Below are 22,617 nucleotides of genomic sequence, written 5' to 3'. Positions count from 1 at the left end.
TGAGGATTTTTTTTTCTTCTTCTTCCTTTTTTTTTTTTTTTAAGAAGGGGGAGAATGATTTTTTTTTTCTAAAGCAACTACCACGCAACCATGCTCGAGTTATTTTGGCAACCCATCTGCAATCAGCTCCGTTGCAACCGAGCTGGAAGATAATTAATAAATTGTCACTTATCTGCGAGCCTCTCCAGCATGTATAAATTAATAGCCAACCCATTAATTAGGACAGTGTATTAATGTTAATTAAACTAAGTTTAATTCCAGCCCTCTCCCCTCTCAGGGTAACTGGTGATTAGCCTTAAATAAATGCGGAGGGAGTCGTGTCCAGGACTCGAATTCGCTGCTGAAAAAAAAATTTAAAAAATAATAATAAAAAAGACCCGTGTTCAGCAAAGGGAAGTTGTGCAAGTTGTCACCCCCTAAAGGTGTCCGCTGCCCCGGGGGGCACCCGGCGACTCTCCCTTGCCCTTGTAGCCCTTGTCCTGCCCCCCCATCACTCCCCCCAGCACTTTCTTCTTCCCCCTTTCCCCCCCGCCCCCCCAAATAGGCGACGCTACATTATAGCGCCTGGATGCCGGGGTTTCTTTCCTTCCTCTCTCTAATTAAAACACCGTGATGCGGGAGGGGAGGATTTGCAGAAACCTCAGATGCGAGGACGCGGTAATTGAGAGAGTCCCGCGTACACCTGTTTGGGGGGGCCCGGCTGCAGGGCAGCACCCCCCGGGCTCTGATTAGCCGCCCCGTCCCTCGCCGGGGCTATTCAGCCGAACCAATTTTCCCCCGGCGATTCAGGGCGCTCAATTCTCTTTCACTTGTAGCCACTATAGCGCTGCGTGGAACCTGGTTTTGTGTGTTTCTAAAATAAAGGGGAGGATTATCCGGGGGAGAGGGGGGGAGCGAAGGGTTTAGATTGAGCCTGGCCAGAGGTAAAGCAAGCAATGAAAAGGCCCCTATATATATATATTTTTCCCCCTCCCTCGCGCGTCTAAGAAAGTTTAGAGGAATTCGGGGGTTTTGTGCGGCGCTGACAAAGCCGCGCCTCCTCTCCCCGCCGGGACAGCTCGCCGGCGGCTGTTTGCAGACAGGCTTTTTCACCTGCGAACCACAACACGCTCCAGAAACAAACTTTAAAAGCGGCGGCCGTCCCGGGCTGCCTGCGGGCGGAGGGGAGCGCCCAGCCCCGGGGGTTCACCCCGCCTGGAGCATCCATCAGGTGCTGGCGCCCGCCCAGCGCTGCCCGCCCGGAGCTGCCGGGTCAGCGTGCGGGGGAGCGATGGAACCGTCCCGCTCCCGGGGGAGAGGCTGGGACGGGACCGCGGGGAACCGCAGGAGCCGTGCCCGCTGTCTGGGCTGCGGGAGAGCCCGGCTGAGCCCCGGGCAGGCACGCTGCACCCGAGCCGCCGTGCCCGCCCAGCCCGCGCCTCCTCCGGGCAGCGGGAGCGGGCAGGCGGCGGCTGCGCTGGGCTGGACTCCGCTCACTGCCGGGGCTCGCGGCTTTAGCGAAGTATTTAATTAGCCTCCACAAACTTCTTTTCCTCGCCTGCAGATTATACTGAGTGGAGGGTTGGGAACTATTTTACACCTTGCCACTCACATGTTAATTAATCTCTATCTAACCCTAATTGCAGTTTATTCAAGCACCGCTCAAACAGCTCACCCACACAATAAACACTGGGGCTGCTTTTATCCATATTACTCCCCGCTCACACGTTGAGTAATTAACTCCAGTACCAACTAATAGTGCAAACAAATATTTTCTGTAAACGAGATGATTTCGGGCAGGATAAAAGAAGGGCTGCGGAGCCGGGACCGGGAGCTGGCTGCCAGCTTCCCCGAGCCGCCCTCGTCCTTGCCGGGGTGTTTGCTGAGCCGGGTCTCTCCCTCTTTCCCTCCTTCCCTGGCCAAGGGGGCAGCTGGCGGCTCGCTGCTGTGCACCCACCGCCCTGCTCGGGGCAGCGGGTCCCGCAGGCCCCGGGGCTCCTGGGGGCGAGGAGAGGCAGGGGGGCCCTCGCCGAGCCCCGGGGCTGCCTCCTTCCCGCATCCCGAGGCCGGGTACCGGCTCGGGCCGTGCCGCTGCCTCCCGGCCAGCTCCAAACCGGGTGCCGCACGCCTCACGCATCAGGGCGTTGAGATCCCAGCTAAGACCCGGGCATCAGAGCTCAGTATTTTAATTGAAATCGCAGGTTTAGGCACAGCTGGAGGCCGTCTCTATCGATTCGACTTCTGCTGTTCCGGCGAGCATATTACAACTGACTGACTTTGAGACAGCTGCCCCGGCCCCGCCGCCTGCCCAGCACCGAGCCCGAGCCCCGGTGCTCCCGGAGAGCCGGGCGGGAGGGCTGGGGTGGCTCTGGGGGGGCCCAGCGGCCCAGCCCGGCTTTGGGGGGCAGCAGCCTCTGCACGTCGGGCGCGCAGCGGGCTCCGGGCTCGGCCCCGCGTCCCGCCTCTCCCGTGGAGGCAGCTCTGCCGTGGGGTTTTAATCCTTTACCCCCGACATTTGGAGGGAGAAATGGTTTGCGGATTTTTCCCAAGAAGGCGCACGCCGCAAAGACGTTCCCATTGCGGACGCGATCGCTCCTGCGGTTATTTTTACGCCGCTGCCTCCCCAGAAAAACGAGTGCGGTGCCCGGGCGGGCCGGGCCGGGCCCGTGCGGGACACGCGGGGTCACCCGGGGCTCCTCCAGCGCCCGCTGCCCTCGGGGGTCCCGTCCGCGCCCGGCAGCCCCAGCCCCAAACCCTCCCCGGCCGCTGACATCGAAAACCGGCGGGGGTTCCCCTTTCTCTCATCCACAGCCAGCCCCGCTCGGGGAGCGGCTCCCGGGGACTGTCCCGGGTCGGTCCCGGGCGGGCGGGAGCGCAGGGCCCCGCAGGCTCGGCCCGGCTCCCGCGTCCGTCGGGCCGCCTCCGCCCAGGCAGTCGGCACTGGGCATTTCTGGTCCACTGGAAGATAACTTAGGATCCTCCTAGTTATTTAACTTGGCAGCTGCTTAAACTCTGCAGTGGAAGCTGCCGAAAGTTATTAGCATTATGCTTCAATCTCCCCGAAATGGTGGCTTTGATTTCCATGCTGCTTTGCTTTTTATAGGTATTTTTCTAAATACTTTTTTGCCCAATTCTTTTCCCTATTATTTTTTACTAGAAGGTGACGGACTGCCGGGTGAGCCACCGGCCCGGGCAATTTGGATGGGGCTGTCTTTGTGAGCCGGAGTGGGGGAACAGCTCTTCCTGCGGCTTTGCCGCTTTGTGCGAGGGTGCGCCCGAGGGGCCCAGGGTTGGGCTGCAGAAGGTCTGGGCTGCGGTGCCGCCCGGCCCTGGCCCCACCGCGCTGCATTTGGGTTTGTCTCCGTGCAAGGCAGCGATTGCGACCTCGAAGGGTCAGCCCAGGGATGGTCCCAAGGTGTTTGGCCGCAAGTGAGTTTGCAGTGGTCAGAGACTGGACAAAATAGTGAGCAACGAACAGAGAAGTCAGGGTAGCGAAGTTTGGGGCAGAGGTGAAGTGAGGGTTGTTATCCATGTGAATCTGTCAGGTTATTCTTTTGAAACTTCGATACTTGGTCCAAGGGAGCAGTGCCCCTGCAGCTCTGTGTGCCTCAGTCCCCGCGGGCAGCCCATCCCATTCTGCAGAACCCACAGCATCATTGGGGGTGACCCTGCTTCCCTATCACCCAGCAGACACTGCCACACTGGGGCAGGAGTAGTGCCTGGCAAGGCCACCTTGGATGGGGCAGTGGCTTTGAGACCCTCCCAAGGTATTTTTTAATTCCTTTTATTGAGTTATGGACGTTATTGCCTGACTATAGGCAGATAATTTTATTTTATATTTTTAGATTTTTTTTTAATTGGGGACCTAAGTTTTTGGAGCACTGTAGAGGTTCCAGAGGAAGTGTGGTTGGTGGGATGTTGGAAGCAAACTGGCTGAGTCCTTGCATGGCTGTACTGGTCTATATTGTCAGTGATGGCAGGAGTAACATCGACATTTTCAACCTGAATCCAATTTTAAAAGCTGGTATCTGACCTGCTTCTAAAACCGTTTGCAATCTAGTCCCACTGCAAAGCAACCGGCAGGGCACCGTGGCAGGAGCTGCACAGAGTGCCTCGATGGCAATCAAATGGGCTTATGTAATTCTAAAAATGGCAACTCCTTACTTGCCACATCTCTTTCTGTCTGTGCGGAGAGTCCTGCAGAGCTGCCAAACAGAAGCAATTGAATGAACTCTTTTCCCGGCTCATTCCTCCTTCCGCAGCTCGGAGAAAGTGAGCCAGAGCCTATTCTAGTTTGCCTGTCAACAGGAATGGTAACTAACGGCTCGATCCCAGCCAGGCTTTATGCCCCAAAAACGCTGCCTGCCTGCCTGAGAGGAGCAGAGAGAGACATCCTGAGGGAAATCGAGTTCCTGGTGTGAGACTGGTCTAGCCCGGGAGGCAGGTGAGGAGTCCTTGGAATCCACACCATGTCCAAAGCCAACCTGTCCAGTAAAGCAAGGAGGAAATTGTTGAAAGGGTGAGCTGCTCTTCTCCATCTTCATTGTCAGAAATAGTCATCCTTCGCATTGCAGTAATGGAGCAATGCTGCCTTTCGTTTCTGAACACTGAAACTGAAAGATGTTCCTTCCTAATGTTTTGAAATGTTGTACTTATTTTTTTTTTTTGACGGAGTGGGAGCTTTTAAGTTTTTCTGGGTTTGTAGGGGTTTTTTCCCCTTATTTTCTATTTAGGAGAAAAGGTGGGAGGAAGTAGAGAAGGAGAATATAATGGGGGGATGGCCTTGTTCTCACTTTCCTACTGAAAACGTTTCAGGAAAAGGAACAAAAAACAGTGAAAATGGGTAGAAGCCCACTTCAGTTACATGTTCCTATTCCTTCCTTTTTTTTTGCTTGGAAGAAGGAAGGCCAAAAAAGTAAGTGGGACAAACTCCACGTGTTTTGAATTATTCTCCCCTTAATGAGATAGAAAAACATCTCATTTTCAAAATTACTTCCTTTTTAAATGAAGAAAATCAAACAGAGAAAGAATCCTTCCAAAACCAATCTTTCCACTGTCATTTTGCCACTCACTCCTCACTCAGTGCTGTCCGGTCTTTCTGGTTTTGCCACACCAGGTTGTCTGAGGTTTGTATTTGCCATTTTTTGAAGTGTTGTCACAGATGTTCTTACCCGCTGCACAGCTGGACTCCATGGGCTGCGTGGTGTGGAGGTGGCAGGGGGTGGCAGCACCTTGTCCCCTTCCCCTGGGGAGGGTGGGACCGGCTGGACTGCAGCATCCCTGTCCCTCATGGTGGCTAAGGCAGAGGGAGCCTGGCAAGGCTCCCAGATTGACAAGTGAAAGTGTTGCTGTGCTGCTTGGGCACAAGAAATGGGTTGATTCATGAAGACATGATCTAGAAAAGCCACTAAAAATCCCCCCAACAATGAGAGCCCAGACTAAAAAAACCAGACCTCATTACTGGAGGAAAAAACTTCAGTGCACAACCCAAGTATTTCCTGAATGTTCAAGAACACCCACAAATTATGTAAAAATAGATGAGAATTTATTTATTTGATTTAATTATGAGCCTAGATTGTGATTTTTGGGGTGGGGCTGGAGATAGCGATATTGAAAAAACAGTTGTGCAAAAAGCCAGGGCAAGTCATCAGCCCTGGGGCACAGAGGAGCTGCTTCAGCTCTTCCTCACAAACCACAGAGCACTGCAGAAGCCACCAGGAGCTCTCAGAATTCTTGGGTGTGGAGGGTCTCACCAGGGTAGCTGTTTCTCCATGGAGCTCTAGGCCTTTGGTCCCACAGTCTGTGGATGAGGCTGGTGCTCCATGGCCATGGCCAGTTTGTGCTGGAGGGACGGGCTCATTAATCCCTGCTTATACACCAAGCACATGAGCAAGGGTGGATCTGTCATGGTGAGCATTAGCTGCCCTGGTGGGTCACCCTTCCCATCCCCATTGGCTGACTCCCAGAGCTGCTGAACATGGCTATGGAAGATGGTCCTGGCCCTGCTGTGAGGGTCTGCATGGGCTTGGAGGCTGCCACGTCTCTGCCTCTGACGTAAAACCAAACCCTCAATCTTTCCCTGTTTAGCTGGATAGAAAAATACCTTTCCTGTTACCAGAGTTCATCACCACCACATTCACCACCAGTCTTTGAGCTATTTATCTCCTCCTACCTCCCTTCCAGTGCGTGCTTCTCCTCTCCAGCTGACAGCCTGGGACAGCCCCGACATCAGCTGCTGGTGGAGCTCTCTGTGCAGAAAGCCAGTCCTAAACGGGGTGGCCTTTGCTCCCCCCAGCTGTCATATCCTCCAGGATCTGCAACAAGTCCTGATTTTACAGACCCCATCTTGACAGTCCCCAATCTGATCTGACCACCTGGTTTGTTTTTGAATCGAGCACTTGAGTCATAACATTTCTGTTTATTTCAACAACTGTATTCCTTGCATAGGAAATGAGCCAAGATGGTCTAAGGCGGGGATAGCAAAGCATGTCATGGCTGTAATTACTTTTGCTCTCCCAATATAAAATTTTACAGTATAATCAAAACCTTATTTTCGTAGCACTGGACTCTGTTATTGACTTAATCTTCTTAAGTGCTCCTATTATTCCAGTGATTTCATCGTTGTATGTTGATTTTAATCTTTTGATCTCCATATTAGCTACTGCCTGCAACTAATTTGTTGCTCAGTGTTTTTCTTTGTTTTGACCTGTGAGGCATTTTCCTCATGGCACACAACTCTGCTGGCAGATTGCATATAATCTCTGCACTTTTTTTCTCCCATATTTTGCATAGTTACAACAAATGCGGATTTATGACTCGAAATGGAATATGTATCTTTCAGAAAGGCTGAGGAAAATATCACTTCAGGTTTAGCTTGAAAGCCTAAACTTGTTTGATTAAAGGAAATAGAATGGAATACAGCTCACCAGAGAGAGGTGTCACACAGGCTTTTTTTAGTCCAGCAAGTTCATGATGGGTGAAAACTGCAATAATTATATTATATGCAGTCAGGATCGAAGAGTTCTGAAAGCAGTGCTAGACCTAAGATGAAGAGGGCTGGGTTTTGTGAATGGCTCAAAGGACTCTCCCAGCCAAGCTTGGTTTGATACAACAGTGGCTTTGTTGAATCCTGGCAACATGGAACAGGTTTTTGAACAAATACTGGTGATGGAAGTGCAGAGTTCTCAACTTCCAGCCAAAGTGCAGAGGTTGACATAGAGCTCAGCTGCATTTTGGTTGCCCATTAAACAGCAGCTTTTCCCTTTGGAAGTTGATGGTTTAACCTGTGCTGATTTATCATGTGCTTTGTTTGCATTAGCTTTTTCTTTTAAAGCTTAGAGAAATAATTTTTGCCTTAGGTTTGCTGTGACTTTTTAAAAAAGAACACAGCCTGAATGTTGGCAAAATCATCTTTGCTTTGTTGCATGCCTGTTTATGCTTCTGAACACAAATTGTCTTCTAATATTTTTGACGTTTTGGTCACTAGAAAGGCAGAAAAGCAATTTCTAAGATGCCTATGGGCCAGAAGACATGCATTACAGCAGAGGGGAAAGAATCTGTTAGTTGGTGAAATATAAAACAAATTGGATGAACAGCTGCTGACACTTGTCAGTCAAATAGTTGATAGCATTTTCAGTCTCCATGCCACATGCTTTAAGTAAGTCTGTCAAAAAAAGGATATTTTCGCTGGACTTCCCTGTAAATATGAGAGAAGTTTTGGCCTGATCTATCATTTAAAATTTTGCTGGCAGAAGAATGAAATTTTCCTCTTTTCCCAAAACTGATTGACATAACTGCACAGGCAGATTCTTCATCTAGGTGCAGTTGTACTGGCACCGAGTCCTTTGACTGCTGGGGCTCATTCCATCACAGCAATGGGCTGAAGTGAACCAGCAGTACATCATCTTCACATTCCTCAGCCACCTGTGCCAGTGCTACATCTATCATTTCTTACAGGTGCTGCCCAAGGTGTAGCTTTGCTCTGCAGGAGCTGAGCCCTGTCCAGACTGTAGTCTGTGGCCAGGAGGGATTCAAACCCAGGAGGGATTTGAACCCAGATTGATATTTTTCAGGCAAAACCAAACCATTTGTATTTGACATTTCTTCAGGGTTGACCCAGGGTGGCTCTTCCCACTCCTGGTACCCAGCACTCATTCAGGGGAGGGTTGGGCTGCCAGCACAGCCTGGCCACGTGCAGGGTTAAAGGCAGTGGGGATCAGGGGCAGTGCACTCCTTTGCTCAGCCACAGGCTGCAGGCTGTGGAGTGGGAGGTTCAATCCTGCTTTGCAGCAATGCTGTAAGATCTTCTCCCTGCTTACACTAAAGTACATAATCTTAAAGCTCATCTTTTGGGTCCAAATGCCTTAAAAATAGTGAGTTAGCTAATGCTTCCCTCTTCTGTGGTCAAGCCTCAGGACTGTGGAATTTCTGAGGTGCTTTTTTGGGGTTTGAGGTCACAAAAAGCTGTCACAGGCCACAGGGTCACTGCTCATGACAGAGGCACTCAGTTGAGGGTGTCCAATCGCTGCTGCTTTAGGGAGGTACCGACGCGTGCTAGCAATGCACAGCCAGGGAGCATCTCCTCAAGGCTGCACCCACACTCTCTCATTCAAAAAACTGAGCAGGGCTCACTATTTTGAAAGGTGGCAGGTGGAAGTGGGCTGTGTTTTTACCCAATAAATATTTTGTGTTTAAAAAAAAAAAAAAAAAAAAAAAAAAAAAAAAAGAGAGACATTTCCAGAGCAGAATCAAGCTGTTTCTCCAGCTCTGCTCTGCCTGACTGCCAGCAGAGCTATAAATTTCCATGTCCTTCAGTGCTCTTTGCTACCAGCCTGGTGACCACCCCAGTAAGGCTTTCCTAGGGCTTCTTCTTGGAGCTGTTGTCCTTCACAAAAGGCATCTAAGGGAGAGGATAAAGAGGGCATGAACTCACGTGTGCAGCAGTATTTCTGTGGGTCTCAAGTGGGTCTCAACCCCCTAGAAAGAAAGGACCCAGGTGGTGCTTGCAGTTTGTTCCTTACTTTAAATCTTGTGAGACTTGCTTTATCAGGGAAATCCTGGGAGGGCTTCAGGGTGGGATTGAAGGCTCCAAGCATAATGAGGTCAAGGAATTGGTATTTTTTGTGTGCATGCCAGTGACAGACCTGCATAGGCATCTGAACTGGTTTTAATAGACTGAGTATGACTTAAACACTCAATTACTACCCCAGCTCCTCCAAGGACTCAGGGCCAAGTAGTTGCCCTATAAAGGTGGGTAAGAGAGGGAAAAGCTTCCTGTGTCTGTGGTCACAAAGCCAAATTCCTGCCTAAGTCCTCAGAAGTAGCTTTTTCTGGCAATGCTTCCCTCTACCAGCAGCACAGAGCAAGACAAGTATCAAGTCTGCTGGGCTACAGTCAGGGCTCAAAATTAGTCAATCCTGGTGCATCAGATGGCTCCTCAACACTTAAATGGTGCTAAATGTGCACATCCACCACCCACTCCCGAAGTGAAGCCCCTGCTAATGCCCCTGTTCCAAGGGGGTGGTGCTCCCAGGACACCTGGGAAAGGTGGATGCTGAAGGTGTGGGGTGTGGCCATCCAGGTGGGGCTGCACAGCACCTCCACAGCAGATGCTAAACTGACACAGAGGGAAGGGACCCAAAAATCCTGCACTGCAGGTGAATATGCTCCAGGCTTCCAGCCCAGCCCAGGACTCAACACCCTCTTCACAGGCAGTTCCAGAGGTCCCAATCTCCTCCCATACGTCCAGCGTGGGTCTCATGTTTTTGGGCTCTGGAATATGGTTTAATTGTTCATTATGTCAGGAAGGCTCATCCAGGTAGGACGTTTTTGCATTTGCCCATCTTTTATTTGTGGGGGATTTGTCCTGGTGCCCAGGCTGGCCACAGGGTGTGTTTGGGGGTAAAGCTCACCAGTTCTTCTGCTGCTCTCTCAAATGACTGAGACCTGGGCTAGCAGGAACCAGTTCTGGTGTTCTAGCAGGAATCATGCTAGATTTTTGCGAGATTTTTCCCTCTGATGGGAGGGAGGGAGGGACTGCAAAACCTCTCAGAAACTATGAGTCTAACAGAGGATCACAGAATGGATTGGGTTGGAAAGGACCTTAAAGATGATCTACTTCCAACCCCCCTCCATGGGCAGGGACACCTTCCACTAGACCAGGTTGCTCAGAGCCCCTGACCTTGAACATTTTCAGAGATGGGGTATCCATGACCTCCCTGGGCAGCCAGTTCAAGTGTGCTCCCATTAAACATGTCTTTTTTCCATCAAACCAGACTTTTATTTAATTTCAGCTCAGGGTTTGCCTCTGCCCTGCTGCACTAAGACTGCTTTGGGAGAAGTCAAAATTCAAACTGAGGCCTTTGAAGGAGGGTAAGTGTTGGGTAAGGCTAATGGCCAAATAATAACAGGGGCTGAACCAGAGCAGACATCAATTAGATGTCGAGGGACAAATCACAGGACACAGAGTGCAGATAATGGTGGAGACAGCTGTGGTGGTCATAGCAGAAATGCTCTTGTACCTGGGGAACAGACAGTGTGCCCCCAATCCTGGCCTTTGGGAGCAAATCAGGAAACCATCTTCTTAATTAATAAACTAAAGAACACCCATGAGAAAAGAAAATGCCTTTATTCTGTGAGGTTGGGGCTCTTACATCTCAGCTTAGTTTGGTTTTTTTTTCTAAGGCAGACATAAAAAGACTCCATAATTTATTATTAGGACATCTGAATAGTTATTTATTGAGAAGCCACAGTTCTCACACTTTTACAACTGTCGGCTTGTATAAGGCAAAAAAAGCAAGATGGATCACTATTTTACACAGAAAGTAAAAGCTCTGGAGAAGGAACTGATGGACATGCAGTTACTGGTCAAAATGCAATGTACATGACATATATAAAAACCATTGTGAAACAGAGGAATTGTAAATTATGGTTACAATCTACCGAAATAAATATTCAATATATTATTATAAACACATTTGTAGAGTCTAAGATTGTAATTAAAGTTGTCTTTGTACATACACGGTTATTTGAAATTTAAACAAAAATGTAACATTTAGAGGAGCAAACGTCAACATAAAACAACTGCTTTGGACTTGTAATGTGGCATGATATATCCATAATGATAGGATTAATCTGGTGTGGCAATTAGAATGACTAATCCTCTGGGATGTAGTCTCTATGGAGTTAACTGCATATTGAAGGGAAGAGCCTGGGACTTTAACAAGGATGCAGAATGATTCAAACGGCTGTCTGGGTTTGTTTGTTTTCTGGTTTTTAAATGAACAGAGAGAGAACAAAAAAATCATTTGTAATTGCCTGGTTTTTCTTTTAAAAACAAAGCTGTTTTTTTTTTTTAATTAATTTTAAGCAGTTGGCATCCACAGAAGAGAAAGAAATGAAAGGACTCGAGTCACTCATCTTCACAACAATTTACCATCAATGTATATACAGTACATTAATGAAGCATTGTTTAAACTTTAATAACAGGGACACACCTAGGATGTTTTCTATGTAGTTTTTCCATTAACAGTATTAAACAATGGTGCTCCATATTGCTTATGAACATATAGATATGAAATTAGGAAACCGATGAGTCAAAGAGAGGTGCTAATCTTATTACCACACAGCTAACATGGCATTTGTATTGGTAAACTTCTCATGGGCATTTAGAGCTGACATAAAAATTCCTAATGTGGCTAACTGAGTTACAGACGAGGTACATGCACGGATACCAGGCGACCCCCAGCTGCTGCTCCAGCTGCCCCTAGTCATCCTCCTCATCCTCCTCATCGCTGTCCTTCATGGTGATGCCCTGGAGGCCCCCGCCCTCGCTGACCGACGCCGTGGCCTCCTCCACTGTCAGCCGGTTCCGGATGGTCTCGTAGGTTTTGCTGTTCAAGGTGGAGTCCAGCACGCCTTGCAATCGGAAATCTCGGTACGTTTTCTACAGCACACACAGGGAGAGGTCAGGGCCAACACCAGCACCCCTGCAGGAGTCAGCCTGTGCCCCTGAGCTGGGGGTTTGGGGCCACTAATGGGAGAGGCTGGGATACCAGGGAAATCCCAGCCCTGGGGACGTTTTGCATCGCCTGGGAAGCGCGGAGGCCACAGGAGCATCTCTGCTGGCCACTACACCCTCCCTTAGGGTGCCTTGGGCAACAAATTACAGCTCTGGGACTCCAGCCCTGCCTTTGTGGGCTGGGCTGGGCAGCTTCAAAGCAGCTCAAGGGAGCTTTGCATGGGGTGGGCTGGTGTCTAAAAAGGCATCGAAGCAATATAAGGGCTCTGCTCGAACTGACTTCCCTGGCTCCTGGATGTGTTCATCCTGCCTCTAATGTCAGTTATTTCTCTTCAAGCAGCAGGATGCTTATCCCCTGTACCCACAGACATGATTACACATTCCTGGAATGCTCCATATTAAACAATCCTACCTACAGTATAGGGATTAAATAAACTAAGTCCAGGATACTGGATGAAATTATTGAGGTATGAATATAAGCATGGGCACATGTTTCTTAAATCTCCCTTTCTTCACCTCAATCTGGAATTGTATTTCCATGGTTCCTATACTTCTCTTATTATTACAATTAATATCTCTTATTTGAATTTATGCTTAAAACCTTCTCAACTCTGTGAGATAAACCCCTGTTCTCGTTGTTCATTTAATTCTGCTTTGTGCTCTGCATAGAAACTATTTACTGTTCTGCTATTTCAGAAAGTCCTTGGGTTTGTTATAGCTGCTTCTGAATGTAATATTGGTATAAATAAAGCACAAGGAAAAAAGCTTTCCTCAGCTAGCTGACAAGTAGGAATAATCTGTCTGTGCCTGTTGTTTTCAGTTATGAAAAGCACATTTAATACATTTCAGTTTTAATTTATTCATCCCTTCAATGTGTTCACTGCACACAAGACCATAAACATTATAAAATACTAGACCAAAAAGCATTAGATAGAACCTAAAATGATCAAAAATATATTTACCCCCTTCTGTGATCTTATTATTTCATGTAAACCACTGTGATTTCACACTGAAATAATTATCATTAGTCCAAGGCACACACACACACAGATATACACATACACGTGCACTTAAAGAAAAAAAATGCTACTTTCAGGGTATGTTATCTCACCTTTGTGATCTCTTAGAGTTGATTATATACATCCATTGTAAAAGAAACAACTTCAATTAACTATGAGAACAATCTCATTTGCATTCTGACAATAATCACGAGCCATAGCTGGGCTTAAATGTTTCTAGCAAAACAGTGTTAAAAACTTTTGGGTTGATTTAACCCATTTTAACACCAGAGCTCACAGGTGTGATCAGTGAATTTGTGATCAGTGAATTTGTCCACAAAAAAGGCTAATTTTGGTGCACTTACTTTACAGCAAATAGCAAGAGAGTTTGGTTTTTGTTTTTAATGCAAGAAGTTAATTTGTTCTTATTTGCACACCTGTAGTTTACATCTCTCTGCATTTAAAGTTCCCGTTTATTCAGTGCTACCTGCCATAGACAGAGCTATCTTAATTCTTTAAAAGAATATTAATGAATCCTTCATTTATCTGCCAGTGACAGAGCACATGCCACACACGTGCAGGAGCACACAAAGGCTCCTCCTGACAGTGAGGGGCACTGGGAACACCCTGGGTGCTTACCTTGACTATCCTGATGAGGGTTTTCAGCTGGTAGATGTGGAGCTGCAGGTCCATGCGGTCTGTCAGCCAAGTGCACACAACACTCATGGAGCTGGTGTACCATTGCTGCAAGAGAGACACGGCTTCTCCAGCACCCACACGGGGCTCTGTGCAATGCCCTGAGTGACACCTGTGCCCCCAGCCTCCCATCACAGCCACCTCTGACCCTCACAGCCACCTCTGAGCCTCACAGCCACCTGCCAGCCTGCTCATGGGGGGCCACAGACTGAGAGGGGACACTGGCATCTGCTCTTACACAGAATTTCCATGCGTGGGCTTTTAAATTTTAATAAAAATAATAACAAAATAAACTTATTAGGAGGGTAAAGTCCACCAGTAGTGCCTTGAAATCTGATTTTGCCATTGATGGCACTTGCCAGCAGTGATGTGTGTTTGGCTCGAGCCATGTTTTAACCTGTTTCTCCCACAGTGAGAACACAGTCCTGCCTTTAAGGATGTTGGTCCCACACTCAGGTTACTTACCATCTTCAAATTCAATCATAAACAGGCACAGGATGAGTCTGGGACCCTGAGGGTGAGCAGAGGGGAGGCTCATGCAGGGAAAGGTTTGGCTGGGGAGAAGGATGCTGGTGTAAGCACCTACGGGTGGGTGCCTGCCCAGGCTGTGTGGGAAGTGCTTTGGTTTCACCCTCACAGTTATGAAAGATGGAAAAGCAGCAAAGAAATCAGCTTGTTTCAAGCTGCTGAACTCACAGGGCCCCTCCAGGGGCTGAAATTGTGCTGCTGTCTGTGCAAAAGGCTTGCAGCAGTGTGGCAGCAGCTCTTGCGGGCTGTGGATCAGAGCCCTGCTCATGCAGGGCTGACATGGCACATCTGATGCCCACAGATGAACAGTGAGCCCTTAAGAGGAGGAAAAGCAGGGGCTGGGGGGTGGGTGGGGAGCCACAAAACCTCCCCAAGGTGCTCAGCACAAGGGCTGGTTACAAAGCAGGCAAAAACCCATCACACCTCTGTATGCACAGCTGCACCCTTCTTGTGACCTCTCTTACACACAGAGATCAAAGCCCATACTGCAGACCAGATGTAATTGATCTAGAACCAGTTAAAATAGTAAAGAAACTCCACCAGACCAGTTTATGAAGATCCTGACAGAGCACCATCCATAGTCTGGGATGCAGCTGCCTCCCAACAAGCCTGAAACCTCGCACCAGTCCAAGTCAGGTCTTGCTGCCCCCCTCAATGCCCCTCGGGCTGGGGGTCTCTGCCACAGAACATGCCCTGTCCTGCTGCTGGTGCAGCAGGGGAATGGAGACAGCTGAACATTCTGTAATTGCAAAACTTGCCAGCAATTTGCTTCCCTCCATCCTTTGACACTGGCACCCACAAGGTGGCATGAGGCTCACCAAAGTAAACAAATGAGTCTAAGCTAAACCAGCCCTGCATCACAAAAATGTGTGCTCAACAGACATCTCTGAGCTGAGTGGCAGTACACCCAGGAGCTGCATGGGGATGAATTTTCCCCCCAACTCAAATGATGCTCCTCTTCTTTAATTTCTATACCACCTCTTTGTAACGAAGGAAATAAGGAGATGAAAGAGTCACCGAAGAAATGGCATGTGGTGATCTCATGCTCCATGCTTACACCTTGTGTAACTTGTGGCAGAGATTCTGCTGACCCTTCCTCTCCAGGACAGAAAGCTGGCAAGAGCTTGGTTGAGACTAATTGAGACTGGCAAGCAGGAGCTCTCAGCTGTCACCTGAGGTGCTGGCATCCGACTGGGGTTGAACAGTGAGTGAAGTGACCTGGGCAGCTGGTGTAGACCTGATGAGCACAGGAGACATGAAGGTCTGGTGGGCTTCCATACCTTCCAATGCCTCAGACTAGTCTGAGAAGTCAGAGTGTCCCTGGGTATCCTCTGAGGATCCCAGATACATGGACCCAGGGCAGCCAACAGCCAGCTGGTGGTTGGGTGGCACAGAGCAACTGCTGCCACTGGGGGATCTGCCTGGGTTCCCATGAAATGCTGCAGACCCACGTGGGCAAAACAGAGAAATTGTTAATGTTCATAAAGCTGCTTTTCTGCAATCAGTGTTAACTGAGTCATGCTCTTGGGTGACATTAGCTGTGACCCAGGGCTGTGCTGGCACATGGATGCCCAGGTCAGCCAAACACCTCCTTCCCCTTCTGCCACCTCTTCAAATCGGAGCCCCCAGAGGAAGGGCACAGCCATGTGTTACACACACACGCCCCCTCCCTTCCCCTGCCGCCTCCCAGCTTCCACAGAACGATCTGCTGGGTGTTTGTGTCAACTCTGCATGAGATGAGAAGTCCCTGGCAGGGGCAGGTCCTGCCATTTCTGTCTGTCCCACGCCACACACGCCCACAGGGCTATGTGATCCCAAACAGAAATTATAACCTCTGCCCGGAGGGTATTGGCAAGGTGACTTTGCTGCTGTGAGACCTTCCGAGCAAGCCAAATGAAATGCTTTTCTGTGTTTCTGGAGGGCACTTCAAACACCCTGGGTTCTGGGGAGATGCAAACTCCTTGGAAGCGAATGTGAATTGCAGCCCTCTCCTCTCGAGCAGCGGCTGACAAGGGCTCAGCCAGGCGCAGCGCTCGGCTGCATGAAAGGAGCTCTCTTTCTCAAAGCCAACTCACTCCCAAGACTTTCTGCTTTATGAGAAAAAGACAAAGTCTAATTCATTGATCTTGATACACAAAACCGTCACGTCACTTCATAGAGCACACACCAACTGCTGAATTTCAGCCCTGCATATTCATAAAAATAAGTTAGCCCATAAATTAAATGTTCCCTTTAGCTCTCGCTAGTGTTGATGTGCTATAAGACGCATAAGCCCTCTGATTCATGACTAACCTACCAAAGAAGATAACATTTGCATATGACTATATTATTAAAAAAACAACAAAAAAGCCAAATGCTCCTAAACAGAAACGTATTCACCTCAGACAAAAGAGCACAGAGTGCTCCTGTGGGGACACTGGCCACCTTGCTGTCCCCAAGGGGGTCTGCCATGCCCTCAGGGGCAGTGGGCTTCATGCTGGGGACACAGGATCCCCTCTGGGATCCAGCTCCAGCCTTGTGGCTTGTCCCCAAAGACAAGGTGCAGAGGCCACAGCCCAAATACTGAACTTTGGGCTCTGACAAGGGGTTTGCAACACATTTCAGGCACATTTCATTGGCACACCAAAGTAAATATCATAAATACATTTTCTGCAAAAAACCTCCTCATGCCTGGTTCTACAGAATAAATAGACCTCCCTGATGGTCCAGGCCTGTGGACAAAAGCTCACATGTAACTCAGTGTAGTGCACACACACATTACTGGTGCTGCTGGCATCCCCGTCCCTCACCCAGGGGACAATTTACACTCAGTCTGGGGGCACAGGGTGAGGACAGGCTGTGGAGCCTGCATCCTCATGGATGCATGGTGGGTACCACTCCTCCAGCAGGATGTCAGCAGGGTAGAGGCAAACCACAGCCCCATGGCTGCACACCATGAGCCAGCCCCAGCAGAGGAAATGCAGACACTATCAGAGCCCAGTCACTGCAAGCAGGTACTGTATTTGTACAGACAGAAATTCAATCCCACTTTCAGGTTTGTTTTCCTGTTCTCCTGTCTTTCACAGCAACCCTCATTGCTGGGTGCTAGGCTGGGTGGATGAGGTGGGCCATGGGCCAGCTGGGATGCACCAGGATGGGCATTACAGGAGCTGTAGCATTAAAAAAGGTGCATTTCTATGGCTGCCCATCCAACCCACCCCAACCAGCCTGAGCAATAAGCTTACTTGTTCACCAGCCCTCTGCCTTATTTTTTTTTTTTTTTGAATGCAAAAACATGATCAATAAGTTCCTGAAATAGCAAGTTTGTCTCTGAATACATAAATTGTAGAAATTGGTATGAATAAATCTGCAAGTAGCACACTGAATGTGGCACATTTTATCAAAACCTAGCCCTGTGCTGGGCTCCTGTGCTTTCTGGGAGGTGGTGTCATTACACACACCCGGGAACATCTGCAAAGCCCCGTTCTCTTTGGTGTGAGCTGAATGGAAGCATGACCTCCTGTTCCTTGCCATGAACCTTGAGTTCACACTCATATTTTACATGTTACAGGAAGCCACAGCTCACCCCAGGAGTGCTGCAAACAGAATCTCGTAAGCCAGATGCAACACTGCTTCTTAAGGCACCTGAAGGAGCTGTATTCTTCATTCAAAAGCTTACATACTAGTAGCTTAAGGTCACTTCAGCTTTTGTAAAGAGTGGGACAAAACCAGGAATGCTTATAGGGCTGGGTTGTCAGCAGGGTAGCAGAGGGATTACAAGGAACCTGTGACTCTGCCTCTTTCTGCCTTTACTGGTAGTTTTTTTGTGTGTGAACAAGTGCCATACAACAGATTGAGGCTGGTATAAAGGCCTGGGACTGTGCAAGAGCACCCTGCTGAGCCTCAGCTGTGCTTGCAATTAGCAATAGGCATGAAATGATTATTGTTGTGGTGGCTGATGGCAATCTGAAGTGACAAGTTTTATGGGGGAAGTTGTAGTAGGGATGTTCAGCAAGTTTCTGCAAACCATTAATCGAAGGTTGCAGCACAGTTTAGTCAAAGCTATTTTATGTCATTCCAAAGGTCTCACAAGGATGCTGAAAGAATATTTTTCTGCTCTCAGTGCCTTGGAACGGAGTTTTTCTAGGTCAGGGATTCTTTACTGCTCTATTTAGTGTCAAAAATACCCATTTGCCTCAAATTAGCAGAAAGCTTGTAGTTAAGGGCTAGAGATTAGGCATACAAAATTACTCAGCAGGTGACTGCTGGGTGGATTTGGGGTTGAGAAGTCTTTAAAACTGACTACAAGACATTATATACTTCTGACAAAAGAACATAGTAATCCTACCTGCTTGCTTTAACCACTGTTGTTTGTCTATTATTATGTGCTTTAATGCTCATAAGAGCAAAACTACTGGTGATACTACTCAATTACCATAGTAACTCTCCCCTATGACCTCTCATTTCAGTACTCGCTTTCCAACCAGAACCAATCCAAGCAGGGCAAATCTATTTAAAACTGTGACACACACTGCACAAAGAGGCTCCGAATGCAGGCTGGCTCCCTCTCTTTGTCCAGGACATGGGCTTGTTTTGAAATGCTGAAAGGCAGCTTTGAAATGAACCCTTGAATTCAAGGTGTTTCAAAGATGAGGAACTGGATGCTGGGCGGACGCCACCACAGCATCCCTGAGCTGGCCAGCACAAAGTGAGGGGGCCACAGAGGTGGGAAGGGAGAGAGGAACAGGCTGGCTGTGAGTTGTACTTCCCAAAGGAAAACTGAACCTGCTCTCAGGAAACAGCTCAAAGTGATTTGATCAGTCAGAAAAAAAAAAAAAAAAGATAAAATTACCAACTCTTTGTTTCTGGCATTTGCACCCCTGTCCAATGGGCCAGAAGCTCAGCTGGGGGAAGGCAGAGTGGGGCTGTGATGATTTACAAGTGCTGACAGTAGGGGACAGCTGACAGAGCTGTGTCCATCCCAGTCCTGGGTGGCCCTGAGATCAAACTGGGTGTTTGGTGTTGTCATGAGTGTTCATGGCAGCCACCTCCCCTGAGCAGGTGCCATCTCCACAGGGAAGGGAGGGATGCAGCCCCAGCAGTGCAGGGACCCACTGCCTGGGGACCAGCCCGGTGCACACAGCTGCCAGTGTGTGGAGAGTGGGAGCAGAACTCTTCAGGAGCAGCCTGCAGCCCCAGGCACTGTGTCCCTCCCTGCACTCTCAGTGTGCCCAGCAGCACAGCCAGGTCTGTACACCAGCACTGCCTGCAGCCCTGCAACCCAAAGCCCAGATCTCCCTATGGCACTCATGGAAGGATCATTCTTGTCCATTCAGTCTTCTGTGGCCACCAAAGTGCTCCTCTCCACCTTCCCTCAACGTTTCTTTCGCTCTTGGTTACAGGCAGTTGTTGCTGTTCCAAAAACCTGGTGAAGATGGCAAGCCCAAAGCACAGGGTCTCAGAGCCAACGCAGTTCCTACTCCTGTCTATCAGAAATAAAGAGAAGTTCCCAGCATGAACATCCACAGCAGCTTATGCAATCCCTTTTCCAGTGGCCAGCTCTGCTGGGACACTGGGTGTGGATGAGGGCAGTGACTCTTGCCCTGCTCCCAAGCACTGTTAGCAAGGTCCTGGCCAGGCTGGCAGAGCTGAGCCCAGCTGTTTTTCGGGCGGTTCTGGAAACCTGAGTTTTGTGGTGCTGCAGCCACAGGCAGGGAGAGTGGGGATAGAGCAGGGACAGGGCCTTGGTGACACAAATGTGTCTGAAAAGCTTGAGTTAAGATATGTGGCAGTGGCCCTGGAGGAGGAGGTGGCAGAGCTGAGGTGGATGAAAAGCCACAGGCACCCAAGCACAAACACCATTCTGGTCCCCAGTGTCAATGAGGAGACTGAGATGGACCTTCTGCCATACAATGAAGAAGGAAGAGGCACAGCTCTCCCCTACAAGCATACATTTTCTGGAGGGCAAACAGAGACCTGTCCATGCAGCAAACCCCATCCCATCCTCTCATCAGCTTTCTTTGCCACAACTCAACAAAATCCATCCTGTGCTTGGGTGTTACTCCACAGAGCCCTGCAGAAGGGCTCCCCTATCCTACCCTTCACTGGGGACCAAAGAACCACCCAAAGGCAGCTCAGCATTTGGAGCTACAAAACCTCCTCCAGCACAGAGGGCCAAAGCTGCAGTGGGCTCGGGGCTGAGCCCCCAGGCACAGAGCATCTGGCTCGGCCGTGTCCTGGCCGCAGCCATGGGTGGCACCAATAATGACCCAGAGGCTCTTTCGATTTACACCTGCCAAGGATTTGGACCATTCCCCCAAGCTGGGCAGGGCACAGGGCTCAGGGCACTGGAACAACATTGCTGTGAGTGCCCAGGTTTCCCAGAAGCACAGAAATTGGTGTGACGCTGCCCACGTTACAGAAATAAGTTTAGCGGCTGTGGCTCTTGGAGCACACAGCTAACCATAAAATAAGCAATGAGTTAATATTGCAGGCATTGATCAGCTAGTCTTACAATTAATGCTTCCAATAAAAAAAAAAAAAGCTCCCCTTTTATTCAACAGAATAAGAAATTAAACACTTGAGGGCTCATTCTAAAGAATGAATGAAATTGAATAAGCTACCTAGCACTTGAGATTCCCAGCGAGTGCTTGAATAGAGCAAACCTCCTGAGTTGAATGGATTGCCTTTTGGGACCAATTTGTCTCTTTTCACTCTTTATTCCTCCTTTTTTGCTGACAGATGTACAAAGGCGGAACTGCGCTGTGCAGCTTAGCTACATGCACCCACAGCAGCTGTCACTTTTGTCGAGCAAGTTAATCAAGCAAATGCCACCATATCCCACTTTCTATAAGGAACAACATGTTATAGACAGTAGTCTTGGGAGACGGGGAGGGAGGGAGAGAGACTTTATTTTAACTTTGAGTAGCTGGTATTTTTTTTTTTTCCCTCTGTGTGTAAAAAAAAAAAAAAAGGAGGAAAAAAGCAACAGCCAAACCTGGTAGCACAAGCTGACACTTTTGTTTTCCCGTGGAACAAATATTTAATATGATTTTAACTCTAATTTGTACTAGAAGGAGAGCTGTCTGGTTTTAATTAAATTTAAGGGACTTAGGGGAACACAGTTAAAAAAAGAAATAGAAGCTTTTTGTTTGCATTAACGCTTGTTGATAATAATATATTGATTGTCAATTGCTAAGCCCAAAAGATTAGTGTAGTAAATAGAATTATCTGAATGCCACAAGTGAAGTGCTAGCTTCCCGTCTCTGCTTTTCCCTTTGTGAGGCACTCTGAATCACTGGTTGTTATTTATACATTTTCTTTGATAAAACCAACTTGTGTGGCTGATTTTTTTTTTTTAAACCCTGCCTCATTAAGTGTATAATAGCATTTACGTGTGGGGCTTTCTGCTTTTTAGCCTTTCAAGCTTAAGCTTATATTCCTCTCTCACAACCATGTTTCAAAACTTGGGATGTTCACAAACAATTGGATACACACCAATATTGTATATATCAGATGCTCTCTTGCTATTGCCAAAGACTAGAAAATAACAGAACATTATCCACAAAGAGTAAATAAATAGTTATCGTCCTGCTTCGCTGCTGATGCCAGATAATAACGCTGTCCGGTCATTAGGCAGCTTTTCTGTGGCACATAATTCTTTAAGTTAGGTATGAAAAGCCAACATCAAAAGTGGGTCTGTTGGTGTAGCTCCACACAGCACATGGCAGAGCCCTGGGAGGGCTTCAGGCAGCCCTCAGGTTGCTGGTAGAAAGGTGATTCACCCCAAATTCAGACCCTTTGGAAAGTATCTTCCAGAAAATAAATCTAAGCTCTGGTGACAGTTTGCAGTGTGCTAATTTAACTTCTCTGCAGGGTCTTTGCCTTGGTACGTTCAGGAACCGTCAGTGTTTGGGATTTGTGACCCCTTTGCTTTGCCAAACTGGGCACCCCATGTCTGTACCTCTCCCCTGTGAGAGAAGCCCCTGTTAGCTGTGCTCAGCAGGGCTCTGGGCGAGTGGTCCTCACAGCAGGCAACATGACCCTCATCTTCAGAACGAAGCCTCTCTATAAAACTCCACATTAAATTCTAGAGATCTGGCAAAATGCTAGCAATTTGATAAAAATCCCCTGAAACCTTGGGGTCCTTTTTTTTTTTTTTTTGAAATAAAATTTTGACCTTGTTCTACCAAAGCCTTGTAGAATAAATCTGGAGTCTCCCAGGTGACACTCACAGCTACTACTGAAGTAAAAGTACTTTTTTTCCCTGGTATTTTATGTACCACTATAATGCTATCACTGCGAGTACACACGACGTGTTCTTCAACATCCACCCCAGAGCTGTGAATTCTGGATGCCTTTTACTCTATTTTATATTCCTTAACTACGAAATTTCATTCTTGTTGACAACGTACCAAT

The 22,617-nt window shown here is 48.3% G+C and overlaps 1 protein-coding gene and 1 long non-coding RNA gene across 17 annotated transcripts in view; one reads left to right on the top strand and one right to left on the bottom strand.

Annotated features, from left to right (window-relative positions):
* The first annotated feature begins 519 nt into the window (after positions 1–519).
* Positions 520–11,025, top strand: LOC139595796 (uncharacterized). The gene is made up of 2 exons (XR_011681134.1): positions 520–4,498; positions 10,272–11,025. It is a non-coding gene; the product is annotated as an uncharacterized lncRNA (long non-coding RNA).
* Positions 10,588–22,617, bottom strand: part of CADPS (calcium dependent secretion activator) — a 207,102-nt gene continuing 195,072 nt past the window's right edge. For all 16 annotated transcript variants that reach the window (XM_071439465.1, XM_071439449.1, XM_071439460.1 and 13 more), the window contains 2 exons: positions 13,636–13,740; positions 10,588–11,923 (listed from right to left, as the gene is read on the bottom strand). In XM_071439465.1, coding sequence (XP_071295566.1) covers positions 11,744–11,923; positions 13,636–13,740 — 285 coding nt within the window. In that variant the 3' untranslated portion in view covers positions 10,588–11,743. The remainder of the gene's footprint in view (positions 11,924–13,635; positions 13,741–22,617) is intronic.

The sequence above is a fragment of the Agelaius tricolor genome, unplaced genomic scaffold (genome assembly GCF_023055355.1).
Source record: "Agelaius tricolor isolate 1412-34295 unplaced genomic scaffold, bAgeTri1.0.p SCAF_14, whole genome shotgun sequence".
NCBI classification, from domain to species: Eukaryota; Metazoa; Chordata; class Aves; order Passeriformes; family Icteridae; genus Agelaius; species Agelaius tricolor.
The sequence above is the reverse complement of the archived record's forward strand: the minus strand, read 5'-3'. Positions and strand labels throughout refer to the sequence as shown.